This window comes from Anarrhichthys ocellatus, unplaced genomic scaffold (genome assembly GCF_004355925.1).
Source record: "Anarrhichthys ocellatus isolate YVR2014 unplaced genomic scaffold, GSC_Weel_1.0 scaffold22, whole genome shotgun sequence".
In the NCBI taxonomy this organism is placed as follows: domain Eukaryota; kingdom Metazoa; phylum Chordata; class Actinopteri; order Perciformes; family Anarhichadidae; genus Anarrhichthys; species Anarrhichthys ocellatus.
Genome location: NW_022280052.1, coordinates 854,550 through 871,666, shown reverse-complemented (window position 1 = coordinate 871,666; position 17,117 = coordinate 854,550). Strand labels below are relative to the sequence as shown.

General features: G+C 40.9%; 1 protein-coding gene across 2 annotated transcripts; it reads left to right on the top strand.

Annotated features, from left to right (window-relative positions):
• Positions 1 to 501: 501 nt before the first annotated feature.
• On the top strand, positions 502 to 17,029 carry tie1 (tyrosine kinase with immunoglobulin-like and EGF-like domains 1). Of its 2 annotated transcripts, XM_031859825.1 has the most exons (24): positions 502 to 831; positions 1,836 to 2,132; positions 2,288 to 2,398; positions 2,563 to 2,718; positions 3,972 to 4,103; positions 4,795 to 4,935; positions 5,065 to 5,193; positions 5,685 to 5,830; positions 6,594 to 6,738; positions 6,887 to 7,045; positions 7,365 to 7,505; positions 8,798 to 9,100; positions 9,660 to 9,950; positions 10,352 to 10,545; positions 10,685 to 10,831; positions 10,921 to 10,984; positions 11,130 to 11,240; positions 13,424 to 13,614; positions 13,837 to 13,950; positions 14,119 to 14,189; positions 15,115 to 15,155; positions 15,292 to 15,388; positions 15,484 to 15,583; positions 15,982 to 17,029. In XM_031859825.1, the coding sequence occupies exons 1-24, from the start codon at positions 768 to 770 to the stop codon at positions 16,051 to 16,053; spliced, it is 3,417 nt and encodes a 1,138-aa protein (XP_031715685.1). In that variant the 5' UTR covers positions 502 to 767; the 3' UTR covers positions 16,054 to 17,029. The 2 variants fall into 2 exon arrangements, with proteins under 2 accessions (XP_031715685.1, XP_031715686.1); XM_031859826.1 differs by lacking the exon at positions 8,798 to 9,100.
• Positions 17,030 to 17,117: the final 88 nt, after the last annotated feature.

The following is a 17,117-nucleotide window of genomic DNA, read 5'->3' as shown; positions in this document are numbered from 1 at the left end:
ATACAATGTCAATAGAGGACACATGGGGCATGCATAGTGTCGGTATTGGCCGCACAAATTCATGTAACATATCAAGTAGTATAAAGTATTGTGGCCGAGTACACAATTATCAGCACGTAGTAGATGTACTTTGATGGAATGCAGTCTTAAATTCTCCAAAAACGTATATTTAAATCTCTGTCAGACATGCGCAAAAATCCTGGTGCCTCACGAAACATAGCACACTCCATGTTTCTTACAACACATATCTAATATAGTCCTGTGACAGAAATACAAATAAATAAAAATAAAAATATTTCAATAACATTTTAGCCAATATAGTTAATACTATCCTATCGAAAAATTGAGTATCATTAAACTGTGTAATATATTACAGAATCAATTGTATGCATAGATAATCATGGTGGTTGGCATTGTATTAAAACATCAAGTGACTCTTAAGCAACATTAGTCGGATCGGGGAGGTCTGGAGCGCCAGCAGTCCTCCGCTGTCTGGTGACGCTCTTCCTTCCTTCCCCACCCAGAGAAAGCTGAGCTTTACCGAAGGTCCAACTCTGTACTTATGGTGACGGGCCGCGCTACTATCTCTGAAAGCTATACTGGACCGTTGTAGTTATTGCCGAAGAGATTTTACACCTGAACTGGACGTCTGGTTGATTCGCCAAGTTATGCGTAAAAAGGCGCACCACTCGTCGTGCCGCAGCGTCACCGTTTCGGATGTACATCTCTCCCCGTAAAAACGATTTAGTAACGACAACTTTTTCCTAATGAGGATTATAAATACCATGAGGATTTTGTGGGTGTTTGTATTGTGCTTCCTTGATTTATCAGGTAAGTAGGAACTTATTTAAAGGCTGTTTGGATAGCTCTTATACGGAGCACAAATATCAAAGTCGTCATTTCTTTTCGTTGTGTATATTAAGAAATAACAATTCCCCACTTAAGTCTACACTAATTGCTTGTTTATTAATTTGATAATTCATTAAAGTCATAACTACCCTCAGAATGTAGAGTGTGGATGTCTAAACCCTTTGGGAAGACAGGAGCTCATCCATGTTTCCTGTCATTGTTCTGTGGATCTGGGCTTAAATACCAGGGAGAAGGAATGCTGGACAAACTGACATTATTGGGTTTGGCCTTTTTTTCCAAATAATCCCATTCCCTTTTTTGTTTTTGTACATGTGGGCAGTTTCTCAATCTCAGATGTCAGTGTGTAAGATGTTGCAAGTCAACGAGTCACTTTTATTCAGAACATACTGGTTTTGTACAGCACTTTATGTGTTTAGATGGTTTGCAGCAGGATTTTGTGTAAACTGTGTCAGGTGTATTAAAATAAGTTAATGACATTCTACATCAGAAAAATTGTTTACTTATTTGGTCTACAACATGTTCCAAACTGATGTTATTCATTTGAGCTAAATGTAATCTTAGAAACAGGATTATGTGTCAGAATACTATCATTTCTATTAAAACCTGAATCAGATATTTTAATGAAATTGAGTTGAATTGTGCTAAATGAAGAGTGAGCAGTAAAAAATCACTTTGTAGAGATGCTGAGACAGACGTGACTATGATTTCTGAACTGACTGAATGATATATATATATATATATATATATATATATATATATATTGGTTTAATTGAGTTTTGCACACCTGTTTTATGTTACATCTGCAATAAAAAATATGAGGCTATATGTAGTTATGGGTCTACTTCTAAAAAGGTCAAATTGCCCATTTATTTGCTTGTTGCTTAATCCCCTGACTCAAGAGGTTTGTGAATCGTAGTAGTCTCATAATCAAGTTAAGCTTCTTATGACTATGCTCTGTCCTGTAGATGCTGTGATCGACTTGACAATGATATCCACAGCGGAGGCCACCAATGTCAATCACTTCTCCATCTCATGTATCAACGGAGAGCGCAGCCCTTCCCAGGTTGAGCTGGACATCAAGAAAGACAATAAAATCCTCATATTCCCCAAGAAGCCAAATTTTAAAGTGCATAAACCCAGGAACAAGGAGGTAATGGCCAGAGACTTCCGTGAACTGGATCATATCGGCATCTTCTACTGTCAATCCACTCAGGAAGTTCCCCCACTTGAGACGGTCACAATGATCAATAATTTTGGCAGAGGTGGGTTCAGACTTTTTTCCGAAATTTTATGAGAGTTTTAACTGACCAAACAAACTATGACTGGATTATTTATCCTCCACAGTTTTCTTAACCATCCAGTTTGGATGGTTTGTCTGGTTTGGATCATAACCGTGTGTATCTGTTTTCCTTTATAGCTAATTTTGTCCCAACTCACCTTACACTTACTGCTAACAAAGGAGAGACAGTTCACCTCAGCATGCAGCTATTTAGCTCCCAAAACAGAGATGTGACCTGGAAGTACAATGGTAAGCCATCCTACACAACTCAAGAGAGACAGGACATTTGATGCGCAATAAGAAGCTATTTACTCTCTTTCTACCTATTGCAAATAAGGATAGAAGACTACAGTACTTTTTTAACACATTGTAATTTATGGCCTCAATGTTGTTGTTTTTTGTGTTTCATGTAGGAAACTACTATTATATGACTCACTGGAAAGACATGATCAATCGTACAGCGATACTCACTGTGGAGAATGCAGCTTTTGCCAATCAAGGCATCTACAGTGCCAGCTACGTGGGAGAAATCCCCCTTCAGGGCGCGTGGATGAGGCTCATTGTCAGAGGTTTGTTGAATCCTGATATTCACAAGCTTGGAGTCAAAAACACATACACAGAAATTTGCACGCATCAGGATCAGATTGTGTCAAGGCTTTTACAACATCAACGATTCTATTAAATATAGATTTATCATACAGCTCATAAAAAGATCTGTCGATGAAAATTAAAAAGGAAGTTTTGTGGTGGAAGAAGCTTAAATGGCCTTTATATTCTACAGAAATGTCAATAAAAGCAGACAAGAGTGATGACACTACAGAAACATTTGGGTTGTGTCTCATTATTAATGAATTAATTAAAAAAGACTGATAAGTAAATCCTGAAAAGAAGACTCTGAGAAGTCACTGCGCTCGACCAGAAAATAGTCAAGCACCTAACCACCCGTATAAACACAAATTGTTGTTTTTACACATACTTTTCTGTATAGATTAAACACGAAATACCTCGTTTCCAGTCTTTATGCTAAGCTAAGCTTGTTAGCTTAGTTTAGCTTAATTGACGGACACATGGGAATGTTATCAAACTCTCAGCAAGAAGGCAAATAAACACATTTCTCCATATGTGAAAGTATACCTTTTTAATAGCAGCAAGTTGGTTTTGAGCTTAATGAATTAAAGCCTGAACATGACATGTATTTCATTGAGACAGCATGTGTTGGTTTCATTTCCTGTAGCTCAGTGTTGTAAAGAGACATCAGTACTATCAACACCATCTCCACCCTCCACCTGCTCTGCTTTGAGATTCCCTTCTTCCCCCTCTCTCTCTCTCTGTCCACCAGATGCAATGGATTTTTTTTCGGCTCATATTACTACATGATTCAATGTCTTTACTATTTCCTTAGATTTGTATCGTGAATATATAATCTAAACAGGCGGTCTGTGCTTAATTCAATTCAATTTATTTTGTATAGCCCCAAATCACAAATTTGCCTCAGAGGGCATTACAGTCTGTACAACATACGACGTCCTCTGTCTCTGTCCTCGCAACAGGAAACAAAGGGAGAGCGACAGAATATCTGTCTGAAATACAATGCAAATCAGAAATCACATCTAAATGTTTGCATTCTCTAAGATTATCCATAGCTGCCCTCAGAAAATTATGCGAGATTGAATAGACTGAAAGCTGAAACTAGAATTGTGCAGGCACGTTAAAAACAAACTGTTCACATATTGAAGGAGGACATAACATATATGGATTTTGCAAGTCACACTTTCAACACGTTGTATACTTTTTAAGGAAAGAAAACTTGCTTCCTCTGTAGATTGTCCCAGTAAGAAGTGGGGTCCTCACTGTGACAAGGACTGTCCGGAGTGTCTCAACGGCGGAGTTTGTCATGATGTCGACGGAGACTGTATCTGTCCTCCAGGATTCATGGGAACACGGTGTGAGACAGGTTTGTAGTGTACTTAATACGGTACAATACTGTATATACAGTCGGTGTGTAAATGGTAGAGAGTAAGAGAGAGAAGATGGGTATAAAATCAGATTTGTTTTTATTGTTGTCATTAGCTAAATGCTAATGTCAGCATGCTTAGATGTTCTCAATGACAATGCAAGCATGTTGATGATTGGTTCATGTTCACCGTATTTTAACTTGTAAACCATAAACCAAAGGTAATTATCTAACAATAATATAAAACGTAATACTAATACTAGGTCAAAACAACCCATTGTCTTGGATTTGATTGGTGACCCAACGGTGTCCTAAATATGGGTGCTGGGTTAAGTTCATCCACTATTGCGTCTGTGCTATATTGATCCAAATTGGGGTCAATTTTGACCCAGTGATTTTATTGTGTGTGCGTGTGTTGAGCAGTTAAGTAAGGAGACTACATGTGAGGTACATTGCATTTCAATGGCAGACATTACATCTACACATCTTTTTGGTCAGGACTGTGCCTAAACAGCTTTTCTTATAACAATGCAATCAAATATAAATATTTGGGTTACAGATGAGTACACTGGCAGACTAGTTACTCTGTTCTCCGGGGTGTTTTGCAAGGCAGGTTGAGGCATGATATAGCACATCTCAAGGAATTTAAATAAACACATTTGTGAATTTGTCTTTCTCTGATGGTTTGCAGCCTGCAGAGAAGGAATGTTTGGCCGAAACTGCCAGGAGTCATGTGGCTCCGAGCTGAACTGCAAGGGCCTTCGATTCTGCCTACCAGACCCTTATGGCTGCTCCTGCGCCAGCGGCTGGTTTGGGAGCCGCTGTGAGAAGGGTGAGCACTGCATCACTTAAGCTTGTTCCTGTATTTTTAATTAAACTAATATGCACATGGTTTAATAACATGTTTTTACCCTTTTGTGTGTCACACTGTGCAGTATAGCTTTCCGTTTTCTATTTTCAGACTGCGATAATGACATGTATGGACCAGACTGCAGCCTGAGCTGTAAATGCCAGAATGGAGGAGTTTGCAACCGTTTTAGTGGATGCCAGTGTCCCACAGGGTGGAGAGGACAGAACTGTGAGAAGTCGGGTAGGTATCCTCACACCATATTTATCCCTCTTTTATTCTGTTTCTTCCTTTAGGTCTGGCTCCTCTGTGGAATGGTATTGACTACATCGCTATGTATATATTCTTTCGCCTCATCACTGCAAAGTATGTTTCCATTCTCATTATCCTGCTCACCGAATACCACCACCATCTTCCTCATGACGACAGCAAAGATTTGTGAACATGCACAAGTTACAAAACGTATTAAACACAGTCGGATTACGTGCAGGTTAATTAATCCTTTTTACCAAAAAAGCTGGCTTCATCAGGGCTTATGACAAAACCCCAATGAAACCCTTTCCGGTGAAATGGTTCAATTAAATTGCTTCTAATCCTTGAGTCTGCAACCATTTTGTTTCCTTATTTTTAAGTTTTGAAGCTTTAACTACTGTAGCTATAAAAGAAAAAATTCTCTGTCACTATCCACATTGTCTTTTGTCGACCTCTGTTCCATGCCTCTCTCCATTTTTCAGACCGGGCTCCCCAGATCTTGGATTTGGATAGTAATTTGGAGTGGAATCTGAACTCCAGCCCCAAGATCTTTTGTTCAGCTACAGGCAACCCTCTGCCCAGCCACAACAGCATTGAGCTGCGAAAGTTGGACAGCACTGTGCTCAAGGTAGAAAGACTCCTGCCAAGATGGCTTTTAGTAAGCCTGAATTAAAATAAAGCAAATGCACAGCTTGTATAAAGTTTAAGTCAAGGTAGTCAGGTAGAGATTACATAGAAGGCCTCACAGGGAGAGGGTGATCTCGTACAGCGGTTCCCAAAGTGGTCAGGACGGGCTGTGGTTGCTGCAAGATTTATTATATTGGGCATTTTTCAATAATGTTTCACCATATTAAAAAACGTCAGCAACATCTGCATTTCTGTTTGTGTACAGATTAAACAAAAACATTTGTATTTATTGTAGCAAGATTTAAAGGTGCTGATAGGCTGATCTTTTTGTATGCCTTGTGGAGAGCTAGGCTACCTGCTTCCCTGTCTTTATGCTAAGCTAAGGTAATCGCCTCCTGGTTCTAGCTCCATGCTTAATTGGTGCTGTGACTTTATATAAAGAATCAAGTTAAATTGTACTGCTTTAAGATTGAGCTGATGATTACAAGGTTGAGTCAAGTTCAGGGGAAGTCAACAACACAATGGCCTGTCCAGATAAGGCAATATCACATTACAGTGCAGCAGTTACCACGTGTTGCCTATAAGTGACATCTACAAACATCTAATAGTTATTATTTCTGTGTTTTTTCCTTGATAATAGAAACATTCTGATATAGATTTGTACGACCACTTCACACAAGAACGAAGAAAGTTCTCAGAGTTAGGACGTTCTCAGCATGCATCTTGCATTGCATTATATTGTATGTTATGTGCTTTACTCTCAGGCTTCTCGGACTGTTATGGACTCAAATAAGAGTACAGCCCTGTTTGAAATCCCTCGTCTGACTGCTCAACAAGGGGGGTTGTGGGAGTGCAGGGTGTCCACTAATGGAGGCCAGGACTCCCGCAAGTTCAACCTCACCATTAAAGGTTTGTGCGTGTGGTTCCTTTTAAGAAATATGTGAAGTAATAAACAGAGAGGAAAATTGATTGTTTGGTGACCACTTCCTGTATGCAGGCACTTCACATGCGAGCAACAAAGATCTACATTTTCAAATATTTTCCTGTGTCTACTCAGAGCCCCCTGTTCCCACTACTGCTCCCAAACTGCTGCAAAAAAGGAGTAAGCAGCTGCTGGTGATGCCTGTGGACTCCCACAGAGGAGATGGGCCCGTCGTCTCAACCAGGCTCCTTTACAAGCCTGTGGAGAACGGAGACTCGTGGTCCTCCATCATAGGTAGGATATCATTTCAAAGTAATACTACGTAAATGGAAATACTGGCCTTGACAAACCAAAATAAATAAAACATATTTATAAGAAACACCCTAATCATGTTTGCTCTACAATGCACTGCAGGTTAAGGATATTATACTCGGCTCAAGTGCCCTGCTGTTTTTTTCTCTCAACAACTTGTCATATAACAAACAAAAATATGTGTAGTTTTAAATGTCTATTATGTGTGTTTATTATACTATGTATGTTTTAAGCTAAATGTTAAATAGATTACCCATACACCTTTATGACAACAGCATTTCCTACATCCACATTCTTTCAGTTTATAGTGACAAAGAGCCGATCACGCTGATGAACCTGGAGCCTTCAACACGGTACCGTGTCCGTGTCCAGCTGAGTCGTCCTGGGGAAGGTGGAGAGGGGGCCCCGGGGCCAGAAGCCATCATGGAGACTGATTGTCCTGGTAAGACCCAACGATAACTGGGATCACATACATACTGAACATAAGTATATTTATCTGGAAATCTTGCTTGTGAACAAATGTCTACAGTCTGAACCACAGAACTTCAGCAAGCACAGTTATCTTATGTATGGTTAGACTAATAGTGCTTTTCCCAGACATTAAGTCGCCAGTTGTCTTTTCCCCAGTGAGCAAATCTGTCCGGATGACTCGAGTAAGGGACAAAAGATACCAATGGACTGAAGTGATCCGTGGGCACTTCTTTGCTAAAAATAACATGAAGTCCCTATGGGATCACAACTACAATAACAAAAACAAACCTTTGTCATCAGTCATCTAGGAATCACAAAATGAATCAGGGAAAGCAAGAAACTGCTTTCAAGTGGCAGAGTCAATGATTTAATTCCTCAATGGTGGAGAGGGAGAGAGCATATCCGAGTGTGAGCACAGAAAAGATCAAGGAAACTAGCTGAAATAGAAAAGTGATTGTTTTGGATTGTCATAGTTTCAAAGTTCTGTTGAGTTTGAATTTTTGGTCATATGTAGTTAGATCCATGAGTGAAATGGAAACATTTTATTTGTTACAAGGGAACATTATTCGCTTACACAAGAACAAACTATTTCTATGACAGTTTAAGATTATGCAAAATGGAGTGAGAAGTCATATTTAAAATGGCATATGATTCATTCATTTTCTCAAGCCACTTGATTACATTACAGGTTGCTGTGGCCTGCAGTATTCTGTAAAATTGGCCAAAATGCAAATAAACACCTCATGCAGGTTGTAGGTTCATCACAGAGCCAACAGTGTCCCAATTCCTTTACTACAAACTAATTGTATACAGTATAGACGAATCGTTATATTGTACTGTACTGTTTTTGCAGTTAGTATACACAAAATCAACATTCGTTTATGTTTCATTCCAAAAGGAAATAGTAAAATACTTGTGCAGTTTGGGGCACAGTCATGCAAACACATTAAGATCTCCAATCAAACTGCATGTCTTTGGACTTTGGGGGGAAACCAGAGCACCTTTACAAAACCCACATGAACCCTGGGTGTAACTTTATAAAGGAGTGGGGCCATATATTTAAAGCTAGTCCTTCTTGTTGTGAGCCAACAGTCCTAACTGCTGTACGGCAGCCACTTGATATATAAGTTGAGGTAATCGTCCACTTCACTTTGAAATACGTTACCTGTCCCTCAAGGGGCAATTTTAGGGAAACCGTGACTAAAATAATTAGAGAAATTCTCAAGGAGCTGTCAGCTCATACTGTGTTCTCTGTCGCTGCAGAACCCACAGTTCAACCTGAGATTGACATCAGCTCGGTGGAAGGCCGCAATGCCACTGTACGGTGGCGACTGCCCGCCAACAATGGCGTTAATGCTGGCACAGCCAGTGGCTTTTTAGTGCAGCTCTTCGGCCCTCCACCCTTCAGTGAGAAACTACTGGAGGAGACCACCCTGCTCACTGTGCTCTCCACAAAGTTCCACAACATGAAGTACCAGCAAGACTACACCGTGGTGGTGTGCCTCATCAACTGTGGCAGCCTGGGACCGCCCTCTAAATCCTACCACTTCCGCATCAACAGCCAGGGTAACTAGAAACTCTGCTGTTAATAAGCTGCAAGGAAGGCTCCTTCTAAATGTTGCAGAAGTATCAATGCAGTTGATAATGCATTTACCGGGGTTTGTGGCTAAAGGAGAGGTCCAACACAATATATAGTGTGTTAAAGGCCCACTCGTATTTTGTTTTAATGGTAAATAAAACTTAAATAAATGGGATGATAAGAGCTTCTTAAATATGCTTTAACCCCTCAGGAAAAGAGTATAGTTGGTGATTGCTGGTTGATTGGTGACTCTCTCCCTGCCCACAAATTTTAATTGAGTTGAGGATGAGTTTAGCAGCTGATAGGTACAGTAAGTGTTGAGGAATAATCCAGTTTAGTTAGCAATCAGTGGAGATCAACAAGTTAGAAAAAGATCGATCCGACAGAACTGCAACAAATGCGGTTTAACCCTTGTCTTTGGTATGAAAGCTTTCCCAGAGCACCAACGGGTAAAAGCCTGTGATTGTAACATACATTTTATTTAGAATATAGTTTTACAGAATCACTGTTGATTTCCCTAACTATAATAATCTCTGTGTGTCTCAGGTCCATCATCCCCACGCAACATCCAGGTCCTGCCCTTGTCCATGTCAGCCATCCAGGTGAGATGGCAGCCCCCTGAAGATCCCAATGGAGGCATCATCAAATATATCATAGAGTACCAACCAGTTGGCCAAGGGAAGCCCCTCCCTTGGGTGGACACAGACGATGGAAACAAAACCACCAAAGATGTGACGGCACTCAACGGCAGCACGCTCTACCAGTTCAGAGTGAGGGCTTTCTCCAAAGTGCCGGGAGAGTGGAGCAAGATTGTTCAGGCGATGACTCAGGGCGACGGTGAGTAGGTTATTGTCTGCTCAATAAGTAAAGTAAGCCTAAGAGTAAGCCTTGTTGTCAGCTTTTGCTTTCTGGAAAAAACATTTGAATTACTGGATTACCAGAGTAAATGAATAATCCAGTGTATACTGACATAAATCAAGGCCTTTTTATAGCTTCTTGGACATACATTTATTCCCTCAATCAATCAAGCTAAAAGTAGCTCTCAGTGGAACATTTCTGCACTACTGCACTTGTGGCTAATATTGGGCTTTTCCCAGGTGGCGTTGAACGGGACCACCCACACAGGGGGAGGGTTCTACTCAGAATAAAAATATTTATCTTCACTGTCTGAAAAATCATCTCCATCTCCCATCCTGCCCCTCTGTCCCTCTCTATTTCTTTCACTCTGCCCAAAAAAGGCATTCAGAGTTTAACCCCGACCACCCAGGGTGTGGCTGGGAGACCTGTTGGGGACAGTTACCAGCTGTTGGTAGCAGTGGTGGGCTCGGTAACTGTCACCTGTGTAACTATCCTGCTGGCACTGTTGGCTCTCTTCTTCATCCGCAAGACGCTGCTCAACCGTCGGCGCACGTTCACCTACCAGTCTGGATCGGTAAGGATCCAAATTTTGAGTTTTGGTTGACATCGTATCTGATCTGACAAAGCTCAAATGTGTTTTGAGAAAAGCCTACTTTCAAGAACTTTGATATGTTTGTATTTATCGCAGAGCTTAAGACTGTTTATACCCCCAGGGTGAGGAGACTATTCTGCAGTTTAACTCAGGAACACTGACCCTGACACGGAGGCCAAAACCGACACCAGAGCCCCTAACTTATCCAATCCTGGAGTGGGAGGACATAAAGTTTGAAGATGTCATCGGAGAGGGCAACTTTGGCCAGGTCTTTAAGCTCTTAATGTACTTTCTGAATGTTTTAAATCCTTTATTCACTTGGGTAAACATTTAAGCTAACAACAGTCTCAAAACCAGGTAATCAAAGCCATGATCAAGAAGGATGGCAACAAAATGAGCGCAGCCATCAAGATGCTGAAAGGTATCTTTGGCACACATTCATGCAAGCACTCTCAAACATATCGATATATTGCACAATGCATCGCACACAAAAACACACCAAAGCCGCTTAAGCTGCTTTGCTTGCATTTCGTCTAATGATGCTTTTGATGCTGATCTTCCTGCAGAGTTTGCCTCAGAGAATGACCACCGAGACTTTGCAGGGGAGCTGGAGGTGCTGTGTAAACTAGGCCAGCATCCCAACATCATCAACCTGATAGGAGCCTGTGAGAACAGAGGTGAGTGAGCAACACCTGGTGGCTTTTATGGATATTGATGAGCTTTCTCTGGAGCATTCAACCATAACACAGTCTTTATCTGTGGGTGGAGTTTGTTCAATGAGTATAATCATGATTAGAGATGATCCATTGTGATTGATATGTGAGCTCAGTGTTATGACTTCATCTATAGCGCTTTAAGCTACGTCTTGCCTGATGTGTATATTATTAATATATTGGATTATGTATTTCTAAATATATTTGGAGACTTTCCAATCTAAATTAATTTGCCTATACATTTTTATTCAAAAGCTGGCAGTATTGATTTTTCAAAGGACTGATTTATGCTGATATACTAGTCGGTGTCTTGCAGACAATATCCTGACCAAATCCTACTTCTATCTATCGACTAATTGTACCCCTGTATGTAGTACCGTAAAGAAAGTGGTTTAATTCTTCTTGCTTGAGATCCAAACAGATACTCCTATCTTATCATGTGTCATCTGCACCTGGAAAGCACCCTAATGTGTCCAAGCTAAATAATCCTTGCCTGCCAGAGGCATTTTGCACTTTTGCATCACATTTGTTTGATTTGTCCCTGTGCTCCACAAGCACACTGCTGTGCCTTGTATTTATGTATTTGTATAAGGTTACTTGGCCCCGGAGTATCGGTTTCCCATAGCTACAGCCCATGGCTTCTACATGGAATAATTCAATTGCTTTTGTTTGATCAAAGATTGATAACATATGGGGGAGGAAGTGTAGTGTGGAAAGTACATCAGTGAGGACATTACAATACCAAATCAGCCTTGGAAAATAAACATTCTAATTGCGTGTGTCTCCCCACCGGTTTCACTTTCTCTCAGCACTTCAATCTCCAGACCTTCACTCTACTGTGTTTACATCTGTTGTTTAGCTCAGGTTCACCTCCATTATTCAGTGATAAGAGTACAACAATACATATTGACTGTAGTACCGCCTCCTAAACCAGAGTAATAAAACCTCATTCTTACCTATTGAAACTTACAATGTTAAAAAAAAGTTTAAAATGTCCAACAAATCCTCCATTCGTGTCATTTTCTAGAACAGTTTTGGTCTTCCATGATTCAGCGGTTTGTTTACATGCCTCCTTAATACATGTTTTATTATTATTAATATTATGCAATTTGTAAATTGTAATCATTTTATACAATTTGAAAGGTTAACACAAACATATTCTATTTACAGTATGTTAAAGACTGGCTTGGTGTTCAACCAGCCAGCTGATTGTAAAATTGAGGAAAAGGGGAAGAAAGGAAGGAAGAAAGGATAGAAAATAAAGAAGGAAAGAGATCATTAAGAAAGACATGCGTTCAGGGGGTAATGTTTCTTTGACATACAATTTGCATGTGTTCTTCCTGTGCTGCCTCTGTCTTTGCTGTTGTTAATATGTCTTTTATTGCAACAGAGAAAGTCATTGGCTTGGAGTGGTAGCACAAGCAGGTACTCAATTGCTGTTTTTGGCATTTTGGGAGGTTTTTTTTTGTTTCATGTTGAGCAAAGAAAATTGATTTGGATCGATGTTGCTGCAGGAAACACAGCATGTCCCGATTACCATAATCTCTTGTAGCTGAGAAGGAACATGAGTGTATTATGTTCCAGTTCTTTAACTAGTATGTCCATCGCCGCGCTATTCTTTCCTTCGACATATGGTATTAACTTATTGTGTTGGAACTCTGTCTGTTCCTGGTGAAACCCTTCCAACAAGCACAATTGCCTCATGACCCGAAGAAACTCTGTTTTGGCGGGAAGCCGCCATCTATTAACAAATCCTCAACCATCTGGTTGATCTCTCTGAGGATTTCATGAAAGGTTTGTTTTACTTCTGTCCGTGTCAAGACAGAACTGTTAAAGGCCAAGCCCCTTACCAGCTGTAGCTGGGTCTGTTCCCGGCCGATTGCAGGGAGGCCATCCAAGCTCAGAGTCAGAGTTTTTGGAGAGCTGAGCTTGTAGATGAAATGTTTATTAGCAGCAGCCTTAATTATATAAATCACCATGAGAGTGTCTTGTGATGTCAAATACATTACGTGTTGCCACAAAGGAGTGAATCTCATACCAAGATATCAAACATCATAAAGGGACATCTATGGGACATTTATTAAGTGTCCTCTATATTACAGGATCACCTCCTCTTCCTAATGTTACTCTGTCTCTGCGTTCTCCAGGTTACCTGTACATAGCCATCGAATACGCTCCCTATGGTAACCTTCTAGACTTCCTGAGGAAGAGTCGAGTGTTGGAGACCGATCCCGCCTTTGCCAAGGAGCATGGCACTGCTTCCACTCTCACCTCCCAGCAGCTGCTGCAGTTCGCTGTAGACGTGGCAACTGGGATGCACTATTTAAGTGACAAACAGGTAGGAGGTGAAAGAGTGCGTGTGTGTCGCTGCTTGTTTATTATTTTGTGTGGATAGGGGCATCTTTCTTTCCTCAGTTTTTTATGTCTCTCATAAAAAGGAATTCTTTTCAAACAAGCTCCGTGACAGAGGATGTTGATGAAGTCATTGAATAACTAAATAAAAAACATGTTAATTAAATAATGCCTCCTCTCTCTCTCTCCTACCCTCTCTTGGCACTAGTTCATCCACAGGGATTTGGCAGCCAGGAATGTTCTTGTAGGGGACAGCCTTGTGGCAAAGATAGCAGACTTTGGCCTGTCCCGGGGTGAGGAAGTTTACGTTAAGAAGACAATGGTGAGTGGCGGAGTCATACACAGTTGCACTTTTATTTTCAGAAAACAACCAACAGCCAGCAGAGGGCACTAGTTGTTTTAGTCATTTTGCACTCAATGTATTTCAGTGGATTATTGTTATTGACATCAGCTAAGAAGACTAATATAAATGTCTTGTTTTTGCCTTCAGGGGAGGCTGCCTGTGCGCTGGATGGCCATCGAGTCCCTGAACTACAGCGTGTATACGACCAAGAGTGATGTGTGAGTGTACAGTGTCAACTCATCAGCTCAACCAATGTCATTCTCATTGCACCCACCTCAACAGGTGGAGTTTTTTAAAGGGAGGCAAAGCTCACAATGTTTGTCACACCGGAGCTTCAATTACATACAACATGCAAAACATATTCTGAGTGACATGGCAGGCTCATGAGGTTGCAAACAAATCCCCCCTCTGGTCACTGGTGGAGTGATACTAGTTCTGTAAGTGTTGTGTAACTGATAAGCACAAGGAGGAAGTCTTGGGTTCACCTTAGCAGACAGACTGAGACGTTGGTCTGCCAACTGGAGCCTATTTATACACGGTTGAGAACAGACATGAAGAGTGGAGGACAGCTAACGGAAGAAGTGTGAAGGCTGCTGTAGGGTCAGAGAGAGTTGTGAACATCAGTATAAGAGAAACAGAGTGAAAGGGAGAGACAATGAACAAGATCTGAGACAGAGCGAGAAGAGAAAAACAAAGACAAACCCCACAAGCAACACTTGTCTGCACATATGATCTATCACACGGCATTGTGACATGTGAAACAAATGGCACTTTTTGTGTCACGAATCAGATTGTAGTAACGAAGGTGGTTTCATGTTGTTTGAGACACTCGGCGGGTTCTTGTCTCTTTCCGCATTGATGTTGAGAAACATCTGCATTATCATTAAATTCCTGAGCATATTTATTTATTTATTTAAATGTTTAGCATTTCAGACCTTATAATGCATTACGTTTACTGGATTCAAAATTTACTGTATATGTAGATTAGCAAGTATGCAATTATGCAGGTTTCTTTACAACGTTTTAACCTTATATCACATATGATCAAGTTAAAAAAATGTTCAGGTGTAACTCTTAAAACAATGCTATTTTCTTCCCATGTTTACTTTAAAAACATCTCTGTCCTTGCATTTTCTCTCCCAGGTGGTCTTTCGGTGTTCTCCTCTGGGAAATTGTAAGCTTAGGTAAGTAACCATACAGCCTGTGGTGGAAACATGATGGTGACAATCCTCACCATTGCTCAACCCACCATCAACATCAAAAAAGCATTTTCTGTCTTTCTTGTGGGTGTGTGTGTGTGTGTGTGTGTGTGTGTGTCAGGTGGCACACCATATTGTGGGATGACATGCGCTGAGCTTTATGAAAAACTGCCACAAGGCTTCAGGATGGAAAAACCCAAAAACTGTGATGATGAGGTGTAAGTATTCGGCATTCAGCTAATAATTAATTAGCTTATGTTGTCTTTCTGTCCTCCGTTCTACCCTATTCATCAATGTCTATTTCTCTGTCCAGCTATGAGCTGATGAAACAGTGCTGGAGGGATCGGCCCTACGAGCGACCCCCCTTCTCTCAAGTTTCTGTCCAGCTCAACAGGATGCAGGAGGCCAGGAAGGTAATGCTGCATTCACACACAGTCGGGAGAAAGGGAAGACTCGGAAAATGTCCTGTTGTTAATACTTAGGAGTGGAGTGGAGGGTAGCTATCTTGGAGTGAACATCCCTCCAAGATAGCTACACCTAAAGTCATACAGACGTTTGTATAATTTTTTAATGCCATTTTCATATAGCTATTTGGTTTGTCAACTCACATATAGAGTGTTACTGTTGGAATTTATTTACACTGAACTCTTGCAAATTGTATGTTTGCAGCCATTTGGCACCAGTTTATTGACATTTCTCTCGTTCTTCTCTCCGAGTGTGGTCTGTACACAATGACATGAACGGGTTATGAGACTCCAGCATGATTATGTGTTAAACTCTTTAAACACAACAGCTTCTATACATCTTCCAGGCTTATGTGAACATGGCTCTTTTTGAGAACTTCACCTACGCTGGAATAGACGCCACAGCCGAGGAGGCCTGACTACAAGCCCCCCCAGACCCTAGCATGCCACGTAGCCCCAATAGGAAGTCACGAGGATGGTCGCCACGTTACTGCAACCCCCCTGCCGCTCAACGTCATGACAGGAGGACCAGGCGCTCTACCAAAGCCACCCAGCTATAGATGGAGGACTGTGAAAGGACACTGTGTGGAGGTATCAGAGACATTAGGAAATGAAGAGTGTTGCTAGGCCTTGGATGGATAGATGTGATTGCTACCAACCTTATGGGTTGCTGAGCCCAAATTACTACAAACCAGTCCCAGAAAAAAGACACACCATTGTACCTCTTACTGTTGCAAATGTTACAATGCTGGACCCTTTTCTCTGACTGTTGAGGGGATGCAGCAAATGAGGAGCTATGTGTAAAATACCACAGGGTCTGTGGGGTGTCGACATATGACTTTATTTTCCCTCTATTGGTCTAAATGGAGAAGGAATTTTTTTTTTTATGAAGATGATATTCAAAGGACACAGTGTGAATCACAAATATCCAAGTTCTCAGACTGTTAGAAAGGGGTAAAAGAAACATACATTGTAGCACTTAAACCAGCCTCATTCATGCCATTGGTGTCTTTTACTGTTTGCCTATCACTGCCATGTGAATGTAACTACTACTGTATATATTTTGTCACAAGGATGTATCAAAGCCTCTTATCCGAATGTAGTCAAAGATACAGGCCGACATAAATGCAACCATGGTAGATGCTCCATGTGTTGCATGCAAAGGTCCACCACAAGAGAAGTTGTTTTGAAAATGTTACTAATTTAGGGCAGATACACAGCTAGTCTGCCAGCTATCAACATTATAGTTTACCTTTAACACTATGCAACCTAACGCACTGTACGGTAATGTATCCATTGTATGAGAATGTACAGTATGTTTTCATTAACTGGTTCCTTGAATAAAGGTTTTGTGTGGTGACTGGACTCATCACCACATTGGTAGCTGTTCTATTAGCATAAGTCCAGTTTTCAGTTATAAACTGCAGTTTTTGTGACACTAAGGATGTTGACGCTAGCAAAGATGATTGTGTTTTTGTTGTTG